Raw genomic sequence first — 24,766 nt, forward strand, 5'->3', positions numbered from 1 at the left:
GATGTTATGTATCTCTATGCCCTGAAAAGCTTCAGCTGCCCATTTCTACACATGATTAATGGGACAGGACATTTACCTCTTGATCTGATGGCACTGCAGAGCTAGCTCACAGATTTTTAGCTTCCAGCTCACACATTTTTGTCTTAGCTCAGGAAAAATGGACCCAGAGCACACTAATTGATGCAGTAGCTCACCACTTTAATGCCAGTAGCTCACAAAGTAGAATTTTTGCTCACAAGACTCTGCAGCTTAGAGAGAACACTGGTGATCACAGCCCTAGTTTTATTTCAGCATAAATTAGGGTTGCCAAGTCCAATTCAAGAAATATCTGGGGACTTTGGGGGTGGAGCCAGGAGACATTGGGGGTGGAGCCAAGATCAAGGCTGTGACAAGCATAATTGAACTCCAAAGGGAGTTCTGGCCATCACATTTAAAGGGACGGCACACCTTTTCAATTCCTTTCTTCCATAGGAAATCATGAAGGATAGGAGCACCTTCTTTTGGGGCTCATAGAATTGGACCCCCTGGCCCAATATTTTTGAAACTTGGGGGGGGGGGTATTTTGGGGAGAGGCACTAGATGCTATACTGAAAATTTGGTGCCTCTACCCCAAAAAACAGCCCCCCCCCCACAGAGCCCCAGATACCCGCAGATCAATTCTCCATGATTTTCTATGGGAATAAATCTCCATAGGGAATAACAGAGTTCCCAGAGGACATTTCCCTCCCCTCCCCCCGCTTTCTGACGACCCTGAAGAGGGGGGAGGGTCTCCAAACCTGGGGATCCCCTGCCCCCACCTGGGGATTGGCAACCCTAGCATAAACGTCGGTGAGTCCTATGCAAACACAACGTGAGTTTGCAACGGAATAACCCCCCACAGCACTTCCTTACACATACATAGGCTCGAGCTATCGGGTTGCGACGAACTCTGCCCCCCCCCCAAAAAAACGTACTTTGAACCTCCACGGCGCCTCCCGCCGTCTCTTCCTCCAGCCCGCCCAAGGAGGAGGCGCCAAGCCGAGGCCTGCCTCCTCGCTTCGCCGAGGCCCCGTCCGGCCCGCCCCGTCATTATTATCCTCATCATGGCGCTGCGAGGCGTGCGGGTGTTGGAGCTGGCGGGCTTGGCGCCGGCCCCGCTCTGCGGCCAAATCCTCGCCGACTTTGGCGCCCAAGTGGTGCGGGTGGACCGCTTCAGGCGCACGGCCCTCAATGCGGACGTGCAAGGCCGGGGCAAGCGCTCGCTGGCGCTGGACTTGAAGCAGCCTCAGGGCCCCGAGACGCTGGCGAGACTCTGCCTGAAGGCGGACGTGCTCATCGAGCCTTTCCGACCAGGTGCCTGCCTGCCTTCCCGGGGAAGACACGACTGAACGAGGGGACGTGCTGGAATGGGGGGTCCGTGGGGCAGAGTGAGGGAAATTTACCTCAGGAAATGGCTTTGGAAGGAGGTTTTGGCGAAAAAGCGAAGAGGTAGAGAGCCCCCCCCCCCACCAAAACAAACCAAAAAATCCTACTGTGTGTCCCGGCAAATTTGAAATCCTGCAATAGAAGAAAACGTCAGGGTGAAACTATTACTATCAAAACATTTATTACAGGGGGGGAAATAAGTGCTAGGAAAAGCCTTGTGGCCTCTGCTTCTGAGTAGACGCTGCTTCTAAATACTCTCAGATGAAAACTATAAATGTGCACACAGGCGCTTTGATATCCCAAAGCTTCTGACTTTAAAGAGACTGCAATAGGAAACACAAGAGTGCAAGCAGGCACTTTGACATAACCTCTTCCCAAACAGTCTGCACTAAAATGAATTCAAACAGTCTGCAGGTTATGTCAGTGCCTGTTTTTCATATTGCAGTCTGTTTAAAGGTAGAAGCTTTGGAATATTAAAGTGCCTGTGTGCACATTTATAGTTTTTCATCTTAGATTATTTAAAAGTAGAGGCCACAAGGTTTTTCCTATCACATATTTTTTTCCCTGTAATAAATGTTTTGATAGTATAGTTTCACTCTGACATTTCTTTTATTATAGTTTTGCTATAACTCAGGGAGCCCCCCTTCTTTCTGCAGTGCTCAGACTTGAAATCCTGGCGGAGACCTGTTCACAAACAGCGGGAGGTTTTTTGTTGGTCCTGCTGCTGCTGTTTTTCACCCCTTGTGAATGACTGTTAGGACAGTGACATCTTTATGTTCCCATGCAAGATCTTATGCAATGTATCAGTTTTTGTGTGCATGCACACTTCCCACACACTAACCTACTCATCACTTGTTAGTCCAGCTTTTTGGATGCATTCATGCGTGATTGAATAAGTCCAAAGTAAGAAGATCAAAGGCACCTTAAAGAGTGACAAAATTAACGCCTCCCCCTTCCCGAAGTTATATTTAGGTGGGTAATACTGGGAATCAGGTCTGGAGCAGGGGTGGCCAAACTGCAGCTTGGGAGCCACATGTGGCTCTTTCACACACATTGTGTCGCTCTCAAAGTCCCCACTGCCCCATCAGCTGGCTTGAAGAAGGTGTTTGTCTCTTTAAATCACTTTGCCAAGCCAGCTGGTAGATTGGAGAAGGCATTTAAAGCTAAAGTTGCTTTCTTTCCACCTCTTCTTCACCCATCTACCTGCTTGCCTGCCCTGCAGCTCTCAAACGTTGATGTTCATGTCTTGCAGCTCTCAGACATCTGACATTAATTCTATGTGGCTCTTACATTAAACATGTTTTGCCACCCCTGGTCTGAAGCAATAGAATATTCTCATGACACACCCAAGGAACTGCTGTTTGCCACTTTAAGGTTAGGAGCATTTTTCTCCAGGCCAGTTTGGCCAGGGATCCTGGAGGGTTTTTTTTCTTTTTGCCATCTTCTAGATATGGAGCAGGAGTAACTGTGTGTGTGTGCAGGGTTGGGGAAGGTATTTGTGGATTTCCTTCAAGTTTGAGCCCAGTGGCACCTTTTAAGACTAGCCAAGTTTCATTTTAGGTATAAGCTTTCATGTCTATGCTTATATCTAGAATTAAACTTCGTGCCACTGGTTTCAAACTTTCTTCTAAATTTACCCCAGAATAAATTTTTGTAATTCAGTACTCACTTCATCAAAACTCACTTGCCTCTGAGGAAGTGGGCTCTGACTTGCAAAAGCTCATCTGGAAATAAATTTTGTTAGTCTCCAAAGTGCCACTGGACTCCTGTCTTGAGTTTCTGCTGCAGAATAACATCTCGAATTAGCATCATTGGATACTGCACTGTGATTAAGTTATAAGTGTCATTTACAACTGTGGATGAGACAGTCCAAGGAGTTAATAACTGCTGTAGGTCAACAATAGTGAATGTAATATCCAGTTATACATAGATGCACTATCAGAAGTAGTGTACTTGGGTTGGCCATCCCTCCATTTTGTCCTCACAACAGCCCCATGATATAGGAGAAAAGAGAGCGCCAGGTCCAAAGTGAATTAATTGAGGGATTAAATTTGAACCCAGATTTCACCAGTCCGATAGTCTGATTGCTACATCACACTGTTTCTAACTGTATTCATGGCTGTTGCTACTCTTTTCTTTAGATATTTTGCAATACTGGTAACGGACTTGCTTTCACACTTTCTGTGTAATGTGTAAATGGGAAAACAGGGTTGCACTTACCTGTAGCTATTGTTCATCAAGTGGTTTTCTCTATGCAGTCCCACGTTGACAGAATATATATATAAATTGCCATGTTTCTGCATGTATTTTGCTTGGGACACTTGTAGAGAGCTCTCTGCTGTTTTATAAGACAATTCTGGAAGAATGTCAGTGTGGGCACTAAACAACTGTTAGGAGGACCATCCTCCAAAGTCTCTTCCAGAGAGAGCCAGTTTAGTGAAGTGGTTAAGCATGCGGACTCTTATCTGGGAGAACCAGGTTTGATTCCCCACTCCTCCACTTACAGCTGCTGAAATGGCCTTTGGTTAGCCATAGCTACCACAGGAGTTGTCCTTGAAAGGGCCGCTTCTGGGAGAACTCTCTCAGCCCCACCCACCTCACAAGGTGACTGTTGTGGGGGGAGAAGATATAGGAGATTGTAAGCCACTCTGAGTCTGATTCAGAGAGGAGGGCGGGGTATAAATCTGCAGTCTTCTTCTTCCTTTCAGAGCTTTACACAAATAGTTGTTTAGTGTCCCATATTGACATTCACCCAGAACTGTCTTATAAAGGAGCAGGGAGCTCTCAGTAAGTGTCCCAGCATAAAGGAACATAACAAAGAAAACAGCACTCTGCCAATGTGGGACCGCACAGAAGCCACAATGATGAACTTGTGTATCTTTGTCACCTCAGCATGCTCAGGGTTTGCTTATGGATAAAGATGCCACTTGCCAATTGGGACAGTCTCGTAGAATTTCATTCTTCCATTGTTCAAATGTTGAATGGCCTTTGTGTAGGGTTGCCAGCGTGTCTGGAGAAAAATGTCCCATCCCTTTAATAGAGGATTAATTGGAACTTATTTACCAGGTAATGTTATTTACCTGTATGCCATGAAAAGCTTCAGCTGCTCATTTCTACACATGAACTCTCTGTTAGCGGGACAGGACATTTACCTCTTGATCTGATGGCAACCCAACCTGTGCCACTTCAGAGATAGTTGCTGCAACAATTTCTTTGATTAGAAAAATTACGATACATGTTTTTCTCTAACTGAAGTAACCAAGACAATGTTCTGTGTTCCCCACTTTAGATGTTAACCAAAATATTTTATTAAAAAATAAAATCTCCTATTCATTGCATTGCTCACGTCAATATGCTGTTTCCTGTAACAGTTTATTGCAGAAGTAAGCAATCTATTACACAGAAATGTGGAAAGGAGAAATTTGATTCAAGCCTCTTGACACCATTTCTATGAAATGCCCAAAGCCAACAGTAACAGTGTAATCCTAAATCCAGTTTTTAAGGAGTATCCCACTGAATAGACCTGAATACGATTCTGAATAGACCTCATCAGATTCTGAATAGACCTGATCTGAAAGCAGCAGGAATCGGAAATGCTTTTGGCACCCTGTCTCTAATTTTTAATTGTCCAAACTTGAACTTTTGTATCTCTTTCCTGTTCAGGTGTCATGGAAAATCTTAATCTTGGTCCAGATGTTCTTCTTAAAAATAACCCCGGACTCATTTATGCTAGGCTAACTGGATTTGGCAATTCAGGACCCTATAGCAAGATGGCGGGTCATGATATCAATTATTTGGCTGTGTCAGGTAAGTTATACAGTGTTGTATTATAAATGCTCTTAGCATGTGTATGCAATCCATATGCTTGAATATAATTCAATAATGTATTCTCATTAAGTCATCTGGGAAAATAAGCTGTACGGGTGCTGCTGTCCTGTTTTTCATAGACTTTTCCTAAGCATGTATCCTCAGAAACCTATTGCATTCAGTGGGACATACTTTTTAGTAAACACTCTTAGGACTCTGCAGCCTTGCAGTGCCATCCTCAGCAGAATTACACTCTTCTAAGCTCATTGACTTAGAAAGGTGTGGCACTTTTAGAATGTGCAGCCAGCGTCTTACATTGCTGGTTAGGGTTGATTTCTGGACATTGTTCTAAGGTCCAGTAGTACTAAAGTGCATAGTAATGACTGAACTGCTCATTATAGTTTAACTAGGAACACATTCTGTATTTAGAAGCAGATGTTATCTAAAGTTGGAAGTATACTAATATGAAAAGAAACAACTGGGCAGATTATGTGTTGAATAAGGTATTTGAGCTGCTGAGTCTGTGGAGGTTCTTTGAGACTAATGGATGTGGAATCTGCAAGGGGTTTTGTTAGTAAAAGGACTTCGCTTCCTTTCTGCAAATCTCGTCCACAAGTGCCTCCTAAAATTTAGTCTGAATGACTGTCACACTTTCCATTATTCCACCACAGTACAGGAACAGGCAGTTAAAGTATGGGATGAAAGCAGCAGTATTAAAGCCATTCTATTTGTTTGTTCCTTTTACAAAATTTATACTCCAGCTTGTAAGGGCCACAGAGGTGGCTAGAAAATTAAAATAGATATAATACAATCACACCTTAAAAACTATTAGAACTTACAAAACCCACCTCATTACAACAATTAAAACTAAAATACATATAAAAACGTTATAATTTGGGTAAGAAAGATTACTGAGAGAGTGCCAGCAACAAAGTCTTCACCCACTGGCAGAAGGTTGCAATAGAAGGAGACAGATGTGCCTCCCTGGAAGAAAGCCCCAGTGTTTTGGTGCCACAACCAAGTAGGCCCTCCCCTGGGTTGACACCTGCTTGATCTCAGGGAGGCAGGGACACCTGAAGCAGATCTCAAAAGGTGGCTATAGTGGTTGAGTAGGATCCTAAGGACAGTAGATTGTCAGGTATACCATGAGCATCCTGAAGTTCAAAAAACATTTTGAAGGACTTCTGAACAAAATACATTTTTATTTTGAAATTAAAAGGTAATATTATTATTACACTGCTTGGATTATTTTTAAACTGAATATCCCAGGGCCAAGGGAGGCCAGATTGAAGTCCACCCGGGATCGGGCCTTCTCTATAGCGGCCCCCCTACTGTGGAACCAACTCCCGGAGGAGGTACGGGCCCTGCGATGCTTAGATCGATTCCGCAGGGCCTGTAAGACCCACCTCTTTAAAACAGCCTTCACATAATACCGTGCCAAGAAAGTCCTGCTGGATATGTTCTATGTTTTATGTCTTAATCACTGGATTTTATGAAAGATCTTAATTATAGCACCATAATCTTAAGTCTAATGTAATTTTAATGATTTTAAGGATGATTTTATAACTGAAATTGTATATGAATTTATAACTGATTGCACATGGTTTTATTGTATACTGTATTTACATGTTGTGAGCCGCCCTGAGCCTGCTTGCGGGGAGGGCGGGATACAAATAAAAAGTTATTATTATTATAAACTATTTAACTCAATCTCCCCAGGGTTCCTCAGAGCATGCAAAGCCACTCTTTTTCGGGTAGCCTTTGGGTGAATTTGACCTGCCAAGCCGCTAGTAAATTATGTTCCAGATGTGTCTTCAGAACCCATGCATTTTTGGTTGATAGATATTAACCATGATAAATTTTAATTTAATTTAAAATGTTGTATTTTGTATTGTTTGATCTGATGTATTTTTATATGTGGTTAGCTGCCTTGGGTCCCATTCAAGGAAGAGAGAGGAAGATATAAATTTGATAAATAAAAGAATAAACTTGTTATATTTTTAAGTGTGTGCTTATTGTATGTAGGTGTGTTATCGAGACTTGGCAGAAAAGATGAAAATCCATATGCTCCTGTTAATCTTCTGGCTGATTTTGCTGGCGGTGGTGTCATGTGTGCCCTGGGCATAATTATAGCACTCTATGAACGTACAAAATCTGGTAAAGGACAAGTCATTGATGCAAGTATGGTAAGTTGATTGTTAACAAAAAAATGCAGATTGTATTAAAGAGAGAGTTGGTGATCTTATATGCCTGTAGAATCAGCGTACCCCAGCCCTAAATACCCCTGGACCAGTTTTATGTGCTTTTTAATGTGCAATCTGGGGCAGTGGGTGGGACTGAGCGTCTTCAGATTCATTCATCACATTCAGTGTAGAGGGAAATAAGCTAATATACATCACATTCAGGCCCATGCGTGGATTTCCTTTACCAGATTAAAACACTTGAAAATTTCTTGATGTGTCTTGACCAATTTTATTGAAGTCAAGTAAATTTATAGGTCCACAAATATATTCAAAATTGCTGTTTACAGCTCAGTGCTTTTATTGCAGGTTTTTTATTATCGGTTTTTATTAGAGGCCTTTGATTATAGCACCATGGCTTCAGTGAGGTTGTTTTAAATTAATTGACTAAGATAGAGTGAAGAAAAATTAAACGGGTGAAACTTACTTTGCTATAGAATCAGATTAAATTGAGAAGGTTGGCTTTTCAGATTTAATATTAGGAACTGCTTTCCTCTTGCAGTAGATTGTAGAACTTGCTGTTTGAGGCTGTAATCAAAGACTTAATGACATTCAAAAGTAGAAATAGATCTTCAGATATCAAAACTGTAAATAACACTACCTAATAGCATGAATCAGTGTAAACCATCCTGTGTAAGATTCAGAAGTTCTGGGTGTTTTGAGTTCAGAGGGGTATTGAGTGAGTGAAAACCAAGGAAGAAGAAAAACTTCATTTCTGTCAAAAGAAGAAAAATCTAGCTGAATACTTCCTGTATTCCTATTGAATACCTATTCCTCAGGGAATTCCTGCTTCGGCAGGACGTGGACCTGGCTTGCGTGACCGAGACCTGGGTGCGAGAGGGGGAGACGGTGGTTCTTTCCCAGATGACCCCCCCAAGTTACTCGGTCTTTCACCAATCATGGATTAGCGGGGGGGAGGGGTGGCGTTATTCATACGGGAGGGTTACTCCTTCCGGGCTCTCCCGGCCCCAATGATCGATGGTATTGAATGTGCCGGTCTGGCGTGGGATGTCGGAGAGGGGTTGGCGATCTGGCTGGTGTACCGTCCGCTTAACGCACCAGCCAGCGCCTTACCATCCCTGATGGAGGCAGTGGTGGGCTGAGCGTTGGAGTACCCAGGGCTTATGGTCCTGGGTGACTTCAATGTCCATGCTGATGACGCGACCTCCAATCAGGCAATGGATCTAATGTCTTCCATGGCGACACTGGGACTCTCTCAATTTGTTACGACTCCTATGCATCAGGCAGGACACATGTTAGATTTGATCTTTGCGTCTGGGATTCTGGTGAACGATATCGCGGTGGAAGCGGTACCATGGCCGTATCACCTAGCCCTCCAGGCCTGTATGGAGACGCTGCCTCAACCCTGTATGGGCGGAGAGCCTATTTTGGCTCGCCCGCGGAGCCTGATGGACCCGGAACGGTCCCAAATGGCTCTACGGGATCCCTGGCCCCCTGGCGATTCCCTTGACATCTGGTCGAGGCCTGGCAAGATCGGCTTTCCAGGGCGATGGATGAGATTGCACCCCAACGCCCTCTGCGCCCTCGTGTGAGGCTGGCTCCATGGTATACCTTGGAGCTACGTCAGCTGAAACAAGGGCTCAGACGGCTAGAGAGGCAGTGGCGGCGTACTTGTGACGAAGCGACGAGAACATCCTATAGAACGTTTATGAGGTCTTATGAGATGGCAGTTAAGGCAGCAAAGAAAGATTACTTTGCGGCCAGGATTGCGTCTGCAAATTCGCGCCCGGCACAATTGTTTAGAATAATTGGAAACTTAACTACACTGCCTCAAGGCAGACCAAATGTGAGAGAATTAGAGATAGGCTGTGAGGCTTTTGCGAATTTTTTTGCAGATAAGATCACATCGCTTCGCCAGGACTTGCCCATCACATTGGATACAGTACATGAACTGGAGGCTCCGTGCCTGTCTTCTGGTTTAGTTCTGGATCACTTCGACCCACTCAGCCTGGAGGAAGTTGATGGAATTCCCTCCTCTGCACGCCCAACAACTTGCGATCTGGACCCGTGCCCCTCTTGGCTAATTAAATCTTGCCTGAGGAAGCTTAGATGTCCTTTACGGGACTTCATAAATAGATCCCTCCTGGAGGGGCGTTTTCCAACACCCTTGAAAGAGGCTATGGTCCGCCCCCTCCTGAAAAAAAGTACAGCAGATCCGGCCGAATTGGCAAACTACTGACCGGTCTCTAATTTACCGTTTTTAGGTAAAATTATCGAGAGGGCAGTGGCGTTGCAGTTCCAGGGTATTCTGGATGACGCTTCCATCCTAGACCCTTGCCAGTCTGGCTTTCGTCCAGGTCACGGGACGGAGACAGTACTGGTCGCCTTGGCAGATGACCTCTAGCGGCATCTGGATCGAGGTGGCGTGGCGGTGCTGATGCTGTTAGATCTGTCGGCCGCGTTCGACATGGTCGACCATCAGTTACTGACCCGCCGCCTCGCCAACGTAGGGGTTAGGGGGTTGGCTTTACAATGGCTCTCCTCATTCTTCGAGGGTCGGGAACAAAGGGTGGCAATTGGGGGTGAGCTGTCCCAGAGGCACACACTAGATTGTGGAGTGCCTCAGGGAGCAGTTTTCTCCCTGATGCTATTTAATATCTCTATGCGCCCCCTTGCCCAGATTGCCCAGAGGCAATCAATATGCAGATGACACCCAGCTCTATCTGCTAATGGCCTGACTGCGTCCCAGGGAATTTGGACCTGGCACTGCAGGCCGTGGCAACTTGGCTAAGGCTGAGTGAGTTGAAGCTGAATCCGACGAAGACAGAGGTCCTTTGCATGGGTCGGGGCGCTTTGGGGAGGGAAATACCTCTCCCGGTTCTGGATGGGGTGCCGCTGAAAGCGACGCACCGGGTCAGGAGCTTGGGAGTTCTACTGGAGCCTTCACTATCAATGGAGGCCCAGATAGCAGCCACTGCCAAGTCAGCCTTTTTTCATCTAAGGAGGGCAAGGCAGCTGGCCCCCTTCCTAGAGCGTCAGGACCTAGCAACAGTGATTCATGCAACGGTCACCTTGAGATTGGATTACTATAATGCCCACTACATGGGGCTGCCTCTGTGCCGAACCCGGAAGCTGCAGCTGGTGCAGAACGCGGCGGCTAGGCTGTTATTGGGGCTCCCGAAGTGGGAGCACATACAGCCAGGGCTGCGCAGACTGCACTGGTTGCCAGTTACATACCGGATTCGTTACAAAGTGCTGGTTATTACCTTTAAAGCCCTATATGGCTGAGGACCTGCCTACCTGAGGGACCGTCTTTCCCCGTATGAACCCCAGAGAGCACTGAGGTCAGCAGGGAAGAACCAACTGACCATCCCCGGGCCGAAGGAGGCAAAACTGCAGTGCACTTGCATGCAGGCCTTTTCTATCGTAGCTCCACACCTATGGAACCAGCTCTCGGAAGAAGTGCGGGCCCTGCAGGACTTTGAACAGTTTTGCAGGGCCTGCAAGACCATCCTTATTGGGTTGGCCTTCACCGATTTAAAATGACGAGGGAATCGCCAGCGATTTTTATCATCCTGCTGAAATAGCACCAGAATGTTAATTTTAGAAATTTTAAATTAGACTGTTTAAATAAGCTACTGTTTTTTAAATATTTATTGTATAATTTACTGTATTTGAGATTGTTAGCTGCCCTAAGCCTGCTTCGGCGGGGAGGGCGGGATACAAATAAAATGTTGTTGTTGTTGAAACTATGTAAAATTTTGTATATTGGATCTTTAAGGTAGAAGGTGCTGCATACTTAAGTTCTTTCCTATGGAAGTCGCAAAACTTGGGCCTTTGGAACAGACCTCGAGGGGAAAACTTGCTGGATAGTGGAGCCCCTTTCTATGAAACATACAAGACCTCAGATGAGAAATTCATGGCTGTTGGTGCTCTTGAGCCACAGTTTTATAAACAGCTTATCAGTGGTAAGTTTGCCTACACCACTTTTTCTAATAGTAGTCACTGGCTGCTGCTATGGTCACAACAGTAGAAAAAGGCCACACATGGACAAAGAAGGAGTTTCTGCATATTTGTCAACTCCTTGGGCATGTTAGAAAAGGTGACTGTAAATTAACCAAAAGACAGTCCCATAGCAGTCTGATATTGGCTCAGTAGTGCTACCAGCTTTTGGTTTAGAATTGATTCTTCAACAAGAGTAGTTTTAAGAAAGACAGAAGGTTTTTGGTGCCTTAAATTTGAAGATAAAGGAACTGATGCTGGAGAAACTGGGATTCTTTTATCTGCTACGTCAGTAACTGAAATTCCTTAATCCGAGGCAAAAACATTCAAAAATAGTTTTGTAAATGTACACTTACATTTTTAAAAAATTCAATACAAGGTTTTGAAAGTGAAGGAAAAGTAGAAAATGATTGTACAAGTGGGGGACTAGTGAGAAACTTGTGGGGAATCCCCCCCCCTTTCATGTCCTTCTGCACCCTTTTCTACCTGTCCCCAACTCTGGTTTCCCCGCACCTTCATTCTTTGCTTTTCTTCTTAAGTGAAAAGTGGGTGCATTGTTTTTACATGAAAATAAAAGTTGGTAGGAACAAGTCACAGTAGGTTTGAGGAGTTTGTTTTACTTGTTGGGTCAGCCATAGTTCTGGCAGAGGTTGTCCTTGAAAGGGCAGCTGCTGTGAGAGCCCTCTCAGCCCCACCCACCTCACAGGGTGTCTGTTGTGGGGGGAGAAGATATAGGAGATTGTAAGCCGCTCTGAGTCTCTGATTCAGAGAGAAGGGCGGGGTATAAATCTGCAATTCTTCTTCTTCTTCTTCTTGTTAAAGAGAAACAAAGAAGGGTGTCCTCCCCATACTAATAGATCTGCAACAAGAGAGGTGCTAAGTAATTTGGAAGGGCAGAGCATGGAAATGTTTTTGCTTTGGCCAGTACAAGTGCTGGATAAAAGAGAGATGTGTGCACACAAACATTCACATACCTCTCACACTCAGATATACACTCAGTTTTAGATGTGTTATCTTTAACTAGAGAACAGGCCTTCTCTATAAAAGCACCCCAATGGTGGAACCAGCTGCCGGAAGAGGTGCGGGCTCTACGGGACATTAGCCAATTCCGTAGGGCGTGCAAAACCGCCCTCTTCCGGCTAGCCTTCCAAGATGGAACCTGAAATAAACACCATGCCATCACTAACATCAAAATAACTGAGATAGCAATGAGATGAGATTATTTTAGATTGATTTTAGACTTTTATATTATGTTAAACTTAATGGTAAATTTTAAATGGTATAGAAATGTATAATTGTTTTATTGTTTAACATGGCTTTTGCCACACCCTGTAAGCTGCCCTGAGCCTGCCCCGGCGGGGAGGGCGGGGTGTAAATAAATTTTATTATTATTATTATTTGGGGGGGGGAGGATATTTGGTTAGCATTACTGAGATAATATTTCTTTTCTTTTTAAAAAAATTCCAAATGAAGCATACAATGAATTAGTTGTTGAACAACAAAGCTGGCTACTTTCAAGTAATTTATGTTGTTTTACAGGAATATCAGAGTAGAGTAGGATGAGGATAAGGAGATTTCAGGAAATCAACAGTGAGCTCAAATGGAACCATTCTAGGGCAGGGTTAGAAACATTTTACAAAGTTCAAGGCAGTGGCAACAGTTTGTCTGTGTTGGACTGTTGGGGGTCTGAGAAGTGCTACTCCGTCTGCTTTCCTTATTCAAGCCAAATCTCACTATTAGCCACAGGCCTGCCCCTTGCACTGGATGGCTGTGTTTTGCAGGAGAAAGTGGTGGCAATTATGCTGACTCTGACTGACCCCTTGTGTTACTGCTGCCCTTTGTCCTGGAACTTGTGTGGTAGTATGAGCAGGCTGTTATGTTATTGTCTGTTGCGGCTTCAGAGACACAGGAGTTTGAAAGCCTTTGAGTAACTCCTTAGCAGAAGCTGCACTGCAATTCTTCTGTGACTCTGAACTCTGCAAAGATAAAGAATAATGAGGAGGCCATGGCATGCATGCATGCACACCACACTACTTTTAAGGAAAGGTTCCCTTAAGAATGGCCAGGTGCTGTAAAAAAGGATTGGGGGGGGGGGGGGTTGTTTGAACTGAATGCAGAGTTGGCTTTTTTGAAAAATGATGATTCCTGGGACCATATGCTCTAGTATACTCATAAACCCTCATATTTTATTGATTTATTTAGTTAAAATATTTATGAGCTGCCTTTCTGTGTTACAGAACTCAAAGCAATTTACAATATTTAAAAAACCAAAAATCTAATGGGAGATGTAAACCCAAACATCTAAATGAAGTTGTAACTGTGACCTGGTTAGGGATGTGAATTAATTTTTTTAAAAAAGATTACGATGATTGCAAGGGGGAGGTCCTGGTTATTTCCAAAGACTTTACCTGCAATCTTTCCAACAGAAAAATAGCAGAATTTGAGAGAGCACTGGGGGGAAAACTTACATGATACATTTGTCTTTTAGAATAAGTGAAATTCTTCTTAAGGTAAGGTTTTTCACCCTCAAAACGTATAGCGTGAAAATAACTTCTTGCACAATTTTTCTCTTTTTGATTAAGAAAGACTCTGACTTCTCTTACAAAGTACTTTGCTCTTCTCAGGCATAGGGCATTAAAAGGTCTGAGGACTTTCTCAATTTTTTCAGTGGGAAAATTGAGAAATTTTGAGGAGCACTAGAGAGGGGCCCTTTTATACAATGGACATATTCAATATTTTCCTAAGGATTTTGTTGTTTTTGTAAATAATTTAGGCAACAATTAATATGCTATAATAAGTTTAATGATAAGACATTATTAAATAATTCAGTGTTTTTAGTGTTATAACGTTAGCTAGGAATCAAAACATGCTGGTAATCCTACTTACTATGACTCTGTGAGAGTTTCTGTTCCAATAATATACATTCTTTACCACATAATTTGTTTTCCAACTATTTTTTATTCTTCCTATCTCTCACATGGCAAAAATTTAAGATAGATGTGCTAGGTGGCAGTAGGGTTCAGCAGCTGCTCCTCTTTCTCAAGTATTGGGTGCACTTGTAGTTTTTCTTGTAGAAATTGAATATTTTTATGCATTTAAATTCCATAAATATGCCAAATAGCACAATTGCATATGCAAAATAAGTTGTAAATAATGCATTTGATGATATTGAATCCATAAAAAGTTTAGGTTAGATAGGAGGGTTAAGTATTGAATATTCAGTTTCCCCCAAATGTTCATTCTCTTTCCTTTGCCAGGTTTGGTGTAGTGGTTAAGTGCGCAGACTCTTATCTGGGAGAACCGGGTTTGATTCCCCACTCCTCCACTTGCACCTGTTGGAATGGCCTTGGGTCAGTCATAGTTTTCGTAGTTGTCCTTGAAAGGGCAGCTGCTGTAAGAGCTCTCTTAGCCCTACCTACCTCACCAGGTATCTGTTGTGGGGGGAGGGGAAGGTAAAGGAGATTGTGACCGCTCTGAGATTCAGAGTATATAGCAGGATATAAATCCAATATCATCATCTTCTTCACTGGCTTGAACTAACATACGCACACATAGAGGAAAAACCCTTCCTCTCTAGAACTGACATCTGGGACTGTTTCCAGTTCTGTGCAAGTGTTGGGTTTCTTTTAGGATCATTCAGCTGCATATGGATGTGCCTCTATATAAGAACAGAGAATTCAACTCCAGTATGTGGGGGGAAGTGGTATCATAGCAGGCTTTACCCCTCAGAAGCATGAAGTCACACCATGCTTCTGGTTCATGCTTTTCAGGTAAAGCCTGCCAGTCCTCTGCACAGGTGGACAAGTACATGTTTTCAAAAAGGGGGCAGGTGCAGATCTACAAAAGGTCATTGGTCAAGAGAAGAATACATTTGCATGAATAAATGGGCATTTTTTCCACTGTATATTTCTTTGCTTCTATTTGGTGAGTTTATTTATTAATTAAAATGTCTATATGCTCCATTTCCTCATGGTGTAAGGTGGCTTAAAATAATAGTTTTTTAAAATACCTTTCCTTTCATCTAATAAAAGCTTTATGATTCCCAGATCTTGAGCAGTGAATAGTTACCACTAATCATTTGTTACCCAGTAGACAAAATAAGTTAAAAATTTTTTGCAACTGCTAGGGTTTTTGAGGGGTTCTTGTTGGCAAGTAAAGATGTAACTATCTCATAAGAATGCAAATCGAAACAGGCTGACAAACATGGAGAAATACAGCATCTTGCTAAGGTTAATATACCAGTGACATTCCATGAGAATATGTGCAATGGTGTCAATATTGCCTAAATACGTTTTTGGTTTTTTGTAAAAAAAAACCCACAAAAAACATTTCCAGTTAAAACAAGAATAAAATAGCAAACCCCAAATCTCTAACCCCCAAAAAGATGCCTGCTAATTCAAACCCCCTAAGAGGCCATGACAAATGGCAGGAGATGGTCCTTCAACTGAGAGTTGTTGTCTTACAGTGCACAGTCATCTTCAAATAAATTAATCATGTAGGGTTATTTGGGCTCCAAAGATATTTGGGCATGGTTTGACCTCTGTTGGCTTACGCTGAGGAGCTCTTGGGATTTGATTAGGAGGAGATTGTTTTGAAGGTCACTTGCAAGAACTGCACAGTTGTACAGACCTCGGTTTGTCTCGGAGACGAATAAGCTTGGCATTTGATCAGGCAGTACTAAAACTAATTGGAGGCTCATTTGGCAAGTTTACATGGTCCTGTGGCTGTGGAAAACATACACAAGAAGGGAAATAGCCCAGCAAACCAAATGAAAATGGGTTTATCTTGATAAGCACTTCACCTTTTAAATCAGGAAAAAGTGTTCCAGGAAGTAAGAGCTGGAGGGCAAAGAGAAGGAAATTTGGAGACTATATTGTCTAGAGGAGCAATTATAGTGTCCCAGATTGGGGACTTCTTTTTACATTCTGTTTTCCTTCCATGTTAATTGTCAGCATAGTATGTCTATGCTTACTGAGAATCAAAATTACATTATTTAATAGAAACAACACAGGCTGGATGCAGCATGGAGTCTTGTGAAGTGCATGCTTACAGGAAGAGATAAGGCCACACTGGTAGGTAGGCAAAAAGAGGAACAAGGTGCAACATTGAGCAGTTTTATTAGATTTTCTAGATCCCAATACATTTTACTATATGGTTTGTCAGGAGGTCTTACAGCAGGAGTGGTCAAACTGTGGCTCAGGAGCCAAATGTGGCACTTTCACAGATACTGTGTGGCTCTTGAAGCCTCCACCACCCCATTGACTGGTTTAGAGAATGCATTTGTCTCTTTAAGTCACTTCATCAAGCCAGCTGGTGGCTCAGAGAATGCATTTAAAGTTGCTTTCTTCCCACATCTCCTTCCCTCCTCCCTCCCCCATCTCCTTCCCTCCCCCATCTATATTCCTTCCTTTCTTCCTTCAGAACATAAGAGAAGCCATGTTGGATCAGGCCAGTGGCCCTTCCAGTCCAACACTCTGTGTCACACAGTGGCCAAAAAAGAAAGGAAGTTCACAAGTGGGGCTAGAAGTCCTTCCACTTTTCCCTCCCCCCCCCCCAAGCACCAAGAATACAGAGCATCACTGCCCCAGACAGTTCCAATAATATGCTGTGGCTAATAGCCACTGAAGGACCTCTGCTCCACAGTTTTAGCCAAACCACTCTTGAAGCTGGCTATGCTTGTAGCCGCCACCACCTTCTGTGGCAGTGAATTCCACATGTTATCACACTTTGGGTGAAGAAGTACTTCCTTTTATCTGTTCTAACCCTACTGCTCAGCAATTTCATTGAATGCCCACGAGTTCTTGTGTTGTGAGAGAGGGAGAAAAGTACTTCTTTCTCTACTTTCTCCTTCCCATGCATAATCTTGTAAACCTCTATCATAGGGGTGACCAACGGTAGCTCTCCAGATGTTTTTTCCCTACAACTCCCATCAGCCTCAGCCAGCATGGCCAATGGCTGGGCTGATGGGAGTTTTAGGCATAAAACATCTGGAGAGCTACCGTTGACCACCCCTGCTCTATCATGTCACCCCGCAGTTGACGTTTATCCAAGCTAAAGAGCACCAAGCGTTTTAACCTTTCTTCATAGGGAAAGTGTTCCAAACCTTTAATCATTCTAGTTGCCCTTTTCTGCACTTTTTCCAATGCTATAATATCCTTTTTGAGGTGCGGTGACCAGAATTGTACACAGTATTCCAAATGAGACCCCACCATCGATTTATACAGGGGCATTATGATACTGGCTGATTTGTTTTCAATTCTCTTCCTAATAATTCCCAGCATGGCGTTGGCCTTTTTTATTGCAATCACACACTGTCTTCCTTTTTTCCTTCCTTCCTTCCTTCCTTCCTTCCTTCCTTCCTTCCTTCCTTCCTTCCTTCCTTCCTTCCTTCCTTCCTTCCTTCCTTCCTTCCTTCCTTCCTTCCTTCCTTCCTTCCTTCCTTCCTTCCTTCCTTCCTTCCTTCCTTCCTTCCTTCCTTCCTTCCTTCCTTCCTTCCTTCCTCATCTGACATGTCTTGTGGCCCTCAAACATCTGACATCTATTCTATGTGGTTCCTACATTAAGCAAGTTTGGCCACCCCTGTCTTACAGAGCCAGAGATGTTTCTATGTAAAATCCCCTGACAAAACACATAGCAAAACATGTTTGGCTAAAGACTTGTTCAGAGGGTCTTTGTGCATGAGTGCAGAGCTTCCAGCACTCTGGGAGAGCTGCCACCGCTCTGTGTGAAGTTGCAGCTTGGCAAGGCAAAGCAAAGCAAGGAAGGGCTTTCAGGAAGCCTCTCCCCCAAGAAAGAGCACAGGCGCTGGAGACCAGGGCATCCTGGAAGTGCCCCTCTCCACGCATGATTGCTTGAGCCCACTGAGATCATTGGGAATCAGTCCCCTTGAGCCCTGACCTGGACAGTTTTGTCATATAGAGGAGAGGGGTGTTAAAAATCATCTGTTCCAGGTATCAAATATGCTAGTTACACCACTGCAACTGTGTACAAATCAAGTAAAGCAATTCAAAATTTTGGTGGGGAACCAATCAGACTATTCAAACGCAGGAGAAGATGCAGTCAGTAAGGGGTCAGACACATACACCAGAAATAATCCTTATTTATAATATGTTTTCTCACAATACAAGAACTCATGGACGCTCAATGAAATTGCTGAGCAGTTGGGTTAGAATGGATAAAAGGAAGTGCTTCTTCACCAAAGGGTGATTTAATGCATGGAATTCACTGCCACAGGAGGTGGCAGTGGCTACAAGCATAGCCAGCTTCAAGAGGGGATTGGATAAACATGGAGCAGAAGTCCAACTGTGGCTATTAGCCACAGTGTATTGATGGGACTCTCTATCTGGGACAGTGATGCTCTGTATTCTTGGTGCTGGGGGGGCAACAGTTAGAGGGCTTCTAGTGTCTTGGCCCCACCAGTGGACCTCCTGATGGCACCTGGTTTTTTGGCCACTGTGTGACACAGAGTGTTGGACTTGATGGGCCATTTGCCTGATCCAACATGGCTTTTCTTATGCTCTTACGTGTGTTGTGTAGGAAATGTATTTTAACGGGGATTGTACAACCTGTTGAGGCTGCTGAAGCACTGCAGTGTTTCATCACATGTCCAAAAAGGGGGGGGGGGGGAGAGAAAATCAATCCTCATTGTGAATGTGAACAGACAGAACTGTGATGGGGGGGGTGGGATTTTTAAAAAAACAGGCAAAATGTGAACTTACTGCACGGATAGCATGATCATAGGAACAGCAACAACACCCACGAAAGCCCGAGGCGCAACTGCCGTCTGGAAAATGCCTGAGCCAGTACTCTGACTGGAAGCAGCTCTCCATGGTCCTAGGTCAAGGTTCTTTGCATCAGCTATTACCTTTTTTAGCTTAGAGATGTCAGGGACTGCACCTGGAACTTTCTGCAGGTGAAGCAGATGCTCTACCACTTAGATATGTATGGGATAAACAGCAATAAAAGCAAAAGCTTGGGATTTAGGACCCTTGGATTTCAATTTCAATATTAATGAACCAATAAATTAGCCAATAAATATGTCTCTTAAAATCCAGGCTGTCTTTTTACTGTGGCATTATAGATAAGGAAATGGATTCTACCAGGTTTTCTTCAACTAACAGCTGCGTAATGGGGTGATATTTATATAGTTGTATGTAGAACATGCTGTTTTATATTAAGCTAAAACTAACATAATATTTAGGCATCTGTTCTTCAGATTAATCTGTCCAATAGACTACTGACATCTATGGAAAGTATCCTAAGGGTTCATTATAAAAGGAACCCACGTAATATAAGGTTATTTTCCAATAAGAGCTCACTACACGCTCTAGGAGGCCAGCTGTGCAAACTATACTTTGTGTGCTTACTTTCAGCCATGTGGACTAGTTACAGAACAGTGCAATTGGAAGCCTCCTCCATGTCTTGATTACAGGGATCAGAACTGTCAAAACACCCACCCAGTCAATGAAGACAAAGCTTGGGTCATGTCTGACTTTTGTACAGGACCAAAAGCATTCCATGAAGCATCTTCCTCTAAGGATGTAAAATGTCCAGAAATGTTGAAGCCATAAGGAGGAGTGAGGGTGAGACTGAAACTTTCAAGGAGTGAGCGTGAGACTGAAACTTGGGGGGAAATATAATATATAAAAATATTTATTCTTAATCCTGAACTTATTTTGTTAACAATATAAAAACATCATGAATAACTTCAGTGACATATAGAATTACATTATTTGGCATATTGTGAAATTTAAAAGGATAAATGCCTTATTTTTCTATATACATAATTATGAATATAGCCGAGAACAGAGATAGTTGCAGATTGCTGGAGTTTATGCTACTTTAGCACATTGTGAGGGGCTGTCAAGAGTTAAGACTGTTCAAACGGAATTTTGTTGAGAGAGTTGGTTAAGAATTGACAGTTGGGAACTGACAGTTGAAAGAAGAGACAGTTAAGTTCTGACTGTAGACTGGGAAGGAAGCTAAAGAGATGAGTAGATCAAGGAGTATCCCCATTCAAGCCAAAAAGGGAAATAGCTTCTAGTGAAGAGAAGTGATCCCTGCTCAGTTAGAAAGGAAATAGCTATTTAAAAAGAGGATGTTCCCTGGTCTGTATGAAGAAGGGTTTTAGGAACTTAGTTGTATGTTCCTGCCTTTTTAAAAGGTCAGTGAAACTCAGAAACCTATGTTTGAGTTTTTAATCAGAAACTGAAAAGAAAGCCTCTCTCAAAGTTTTAAAGACCTTGTTGAACAACTTACTTACTGGCTGCAAATTATCTGGTGTTAGTGTGATTACAAAGTTACCTGTTTTTTTTTAATCTAGTCACTTCATACTTCCTACTCCTGATTCCACATGACCTTTTCTCCTCCAAGTAAAATAAAACATTTTGTTTATTTTGAACTTTGAAAAGCCTCTCAAGTGTCATTTCAGAAGAATAATATAAGAAAGTGATTTTGTCTCTTCCCTCAGTTCCCTGGGCTGGGCTAGCATCAAAGTATATATAATAAAGCAACTCGATGGAGCAGGCACATACTATCAAGTAGGTAGGTAGGTAGGTGGGTGGGTGGATGGATGGATGGATGGATGGATGGATGGATGGATGGATGGATGGATGGATGGATAAATAGATATAAGGCTGCTCAGCAAGAAAGAAGGAAAAAGGAAAAATCCCGTGCATGAAGGAAGGAAGAGGGCGAGATCACCATAGACGTATATCTTGGTTTTCTTCTGTCTGAAAGGCAGGAAAACATAAAAGTTGGGGATGGAAAACTCACATTTTATAGTAAGCAAAAGAAACTGTTATTTAGACAGAAATAGTCTCGTGCTATTACAATAGGACTAGCAGCATATTGGATTTGGAATTAAACTTTGGAACACCATGATAGAGGATGCATTCACACTACACTAAATAATGCGTTTTGCAAGTGGATTTTTGCTGTTCTTACACAGTAAAAATCCAGTTGCAAAATGCATTATTTAGTGTAGTGTGAATGCACCCATAGGGTAGAATCTGGGAGACCCAGGTTCAAATCCCCACACAGCTGTGAAAGCTTGCTAGGTGATCTTGGGCCAGTCATTAGCCTGATCTACATCACAGGGTTCTTATAAAATGGAGGAGGAAAATGTTTCCAGCAACTTAATGCTTCTCATTCGGGAGAAACGAGGAATATAAATGAAGTAAAGAATTAAAATTGAACTGCTAGTAGTGTATCATATGCAACCTCATTGCTTATTAATTATCGCCAAAATTAGTCACATTTAAACAACATATCTTTGAAAATACAAGTATTTCTACAGTATACATAGGAATTATCAAGGCTGGAATTCTAGCAGGAGCTCCTTTGCATATTAGGCCACGCACCCCTGATGTAGCCAATCCTCTAAGAGCTTACAAAAAAGAGCCTGGTAAGCTCTTGGAGGATTGGCTACATCAGGGGGGTGCGGCCTAATATGCAAAGGAGCTCCTGCTAGAATTCCAGCCCTGGAAATTATCATTACTGAATGTCTTCCCTTCATGTTTGCTTCAGCAACACATACTAAAATTTAAACAAATGTCTTCTTTTCACTAACCAGGTTCACAAATCAGGATTAAACTCTGATTTGGGATCCTGGTTAGTGGGTGGAAAGCTGACTCCAGCTTACCTCTATATCTACTTTAGTATGTCACAGTTAACCAAACTTAATTTCCATTCCTTCATTGGACACTATCTGAGGAGGGGTCAGGCAAAATTGTGAGTCCAACACATGTTTGGTTCGTGAACGTTATTATTTAACTGTTGTTTGACTGCAGCCAGAATAAACCTGGCAGTGTTGTAAATGAAGATGTTTTAATATCAGGAGACTGACATCTGTGTAAGTGATCCAAGAGTGTGCTTATACATCACACTGAGAGCTCTGAGGATCTCAGAAACCAAATCAGCCCAATGAGGTTTGTGTACATACATCAATAATCAGTGTACCCATCTATATGACGTCTGTGTACATCCTCATTTGGGTTGCTTAGAGTTCCATTCTTTTTCCTTTTAATCTGCAACCTTCATATCATTTCTGGCTCCTAATAATAAACACTGCCCTCTGTAGCAATTCAGTGAATTAAGCAGATGTATTTTGAAGCACCACTGATTCTTTTTTAATTGTTTCAGGTCTGGGGCTAGATTCACATCAACTTCCTGACCAATATGATTTTTCTGGCTGGCCTGAAATGAAGAAGAGGTTTGCTGATCTGTTCTCAAAGAAAACGCAAGCAGAATGGTGTGAAATCTTTGAATACACGGATGCCTGTGTGACACCAGTTCTGTCTTTTGACGATGTCGTCTCGCATCCACACAACAAAGAACGTGGGGCTTTCCTTAAAAATGATCAAGAAGAGATAAGTCCTAGACCCTCTCCACTTCTTTCCAGGACCCCGGCTGCTCCTTCATCCAAAAGGGATCCGTTTATAGGAGAGCATACAGAAGAGATTCTCTTAGATTATGGTGTTTCTAAGGAAGAGATCGCACAGCTTATATCTCTCAAAGTAATTGAATCCAATAAGCCAAAGGCTAACTTATAAAACTACAGAAACCAAGGGCCCTGATAGCATTTTTAATGTCTGCTACCCATGCGTGCTGTGAACTCAAGGAGGGAAAGTTATGGACAGAACCATTTAGTAGTTTTTGGACAGTACCAGTAGTTATGGGCAGAACTATTACTCCAGTGTGGATTTGAGGATATTTGCAAATTACTACAGATAATGTTTTCAGAAAGGCTGGCATTTTGCAAGAGACCTCTTGTTGGACGCCTCCTACTTTGCTGTTGAAAGCTATGCGTTTAGGATATGAAAGTGGGCATCACAAACCGGATTATGCTGATTTGTGTGGGTCCTAATGCAGGTGATTTCGGAGGACAACTGGCTGCATTTGAGTCCGGCTATCTAGAGGTAGCTGGCTGGCTTCTGCTGATGGGTCTTTGGTCTGATCCAGCATGGCTCTTCTAATGTTCATTATTAACTTGGAGACACAAGATTGCTGGGTTATGAATTTTCAAGAGTCAAAACTCCTTTTGTCAGGTACTGAAGAAGGGAGCCTTGACTCTCAAAAGTTTGTTCCCTGAAAATCTTGTTGGTCTTTAAAGTGCTCCTGTACTCAAATCTAGTTGGTTATAATGCATTACACCAAGACCCAGCAAAAGGCTTGCTTGAGCTGATGTATTGTAGAAGGGTTGGTTCCTTTCTACCAGTCCCAGGTAGAGTTGTACACTTCAGATCCCATTGACTCTGCTCAGGATTGCATGGACTGTTAAGCATATGAAGAAACTATTTTTTAAAAAACCTAGACAAATTTAGGCTGTTATACAATTGTATAACATGAAGTACTGATGTCTGAAATACACATTTGAATGGATGTGCATTGCCTTTTAGATTGTAGCATCAAAGCCCTAGAAGTTTTCAAAGGGGCCTTTGTTTTTGCTCACAATGCAAAGAACTGTAAGTTTTCATAGCTTTGTTCAGTAGGTCTGTTCTAGGGGGAAAGTACAACTGTGTCTTCTATAGTTTAAGGCATTGTGCCTGTGAAGATGAAGAAAAACAGAGAACTTGTTTTATGTCCCCATAACAGAAGGCACAGATGCCTGCATCAGTTGTTGAAGGAATACGAGAAGTTTTGCAAAAAAGATTTTTTTTAAACCCCAAAACCACCCACCCTATTTTTAATTTCACATCCATAAAACTATATCATCCAGAAAAATAGCTTTCTTCCACACTACTGTTGGGCCATCCTGTTAGAATTTTATTGATGTCCTTCATAATTTAGATAGATGATTCTACTCTGTAATGTTTTTGTTAGCGACCTCAGTGGGAAGCCTTGGGCTTGATTATAAAGCTGTTTTGCCTATTTTACTTTCATTTGGAGTCCACCCTTTGTTGTGTAACTCTTATTATGGCATAGCTAAAAACAAATCAACTTTTGAACTGATTTAACTGAGAGGTCTACAAATTAACTTTTATAAAGATATTCAGTGGTTTTCATAAAATGTGTTAAACATTTTTTCTAAATCTTATTAATAAAAAGGTAAAATTAATTTGCATTATAGAAACTCGACAGTGTGATTTCTGTTTTAGTATAACATGCACCTGTATTTATGTTTTAAAAAAAATTACTTCCCTAGAAAGTGTGTGTGTGTGTATCAAAACAAATCTTTAAATCTATGTTGCCACTGCTTCCTTGAGTAGAAATTTAGTTTATTTGGAGAAGTGAATGCTGGAGACTTATTGTACCTTTGCATAACTCTGACAAATGGAATCTTTAAATGAAACACGGCAAGCCCAGCCAGTGTATCATACTGCAAATCCAGGGACATCATATCGAATGACCTG

The 24,766-nt window shown here is 42.6% G+C and overlaps 1 protein-coding gene across 1 annotated transcript; it reads left to right on the top strand.

The window, feature by feature from the left end:
- Positions 1-1,034: 1,034 nt before the first annotated feature.
- On the top strand, positions 1,035-24,486 carry AMACR (alpha-methylacyl-CoA racemase). The gene is made up of 5 exons (XM_060236093.1): positions 1,035-1,332; positions 5,068-5,211; positions 7,237-7,397; positions 11,194-11,380; positions 22,557-24,486. Exons 1-5 carry the CDS (start codon positions 1,083-1,085, stop codon positions 22,964-22,966), a joined length of 1,152 nt encoding a protein of 383 aa, XP_060092076.1. The 5' UTR covers positions 1,035-1,082; the 3' UTR covers positions 22,967-24,486.
- Positions 24,487-24,766: the final 280 nt, after the last annotated feature.

The sequence above is a fragment of the Heteronotia binoei genome, chromosome 4, assembly GCF_032191835.1.
Source record: "Heteronotia binoei isolate CCM8104 ecotype False Entrance Well chromosome 4, APGP_CSIRO_Hbin_v1, whole genome shotgun sequence".
Classification (NCBI taxonomy): domain Eukaryota; kingdom Metazoa; phylum Chordata; class Lepidosauria; order Squamata; family Gekkonidae; genus Heteronotia; species Heteronotia binoei.

Coding starts and splice junctions, on each gene's coding strand:
- AMACR (XM_060236093.1), top strand. CDS start 1,083: ATGGCGCTGCGAGGCGTGCGGGTGTTGGAGCTGGCGGGCTTGGCGCCG. Junction 5,212..7,236: donor CAATTATTTGGCTGTGTCAG/GTAAGTTATACA, acceptor TATTGTATGTAG/GTGTGTTATCGAGACTTGGC. Junction 11,381..22,556: donor TTATAAACAGCTTATCAGTG/GTAAGTTTGCCT, acceptor TAATTGTTTCAG/GTCTGGGGCTAGATTCACAT.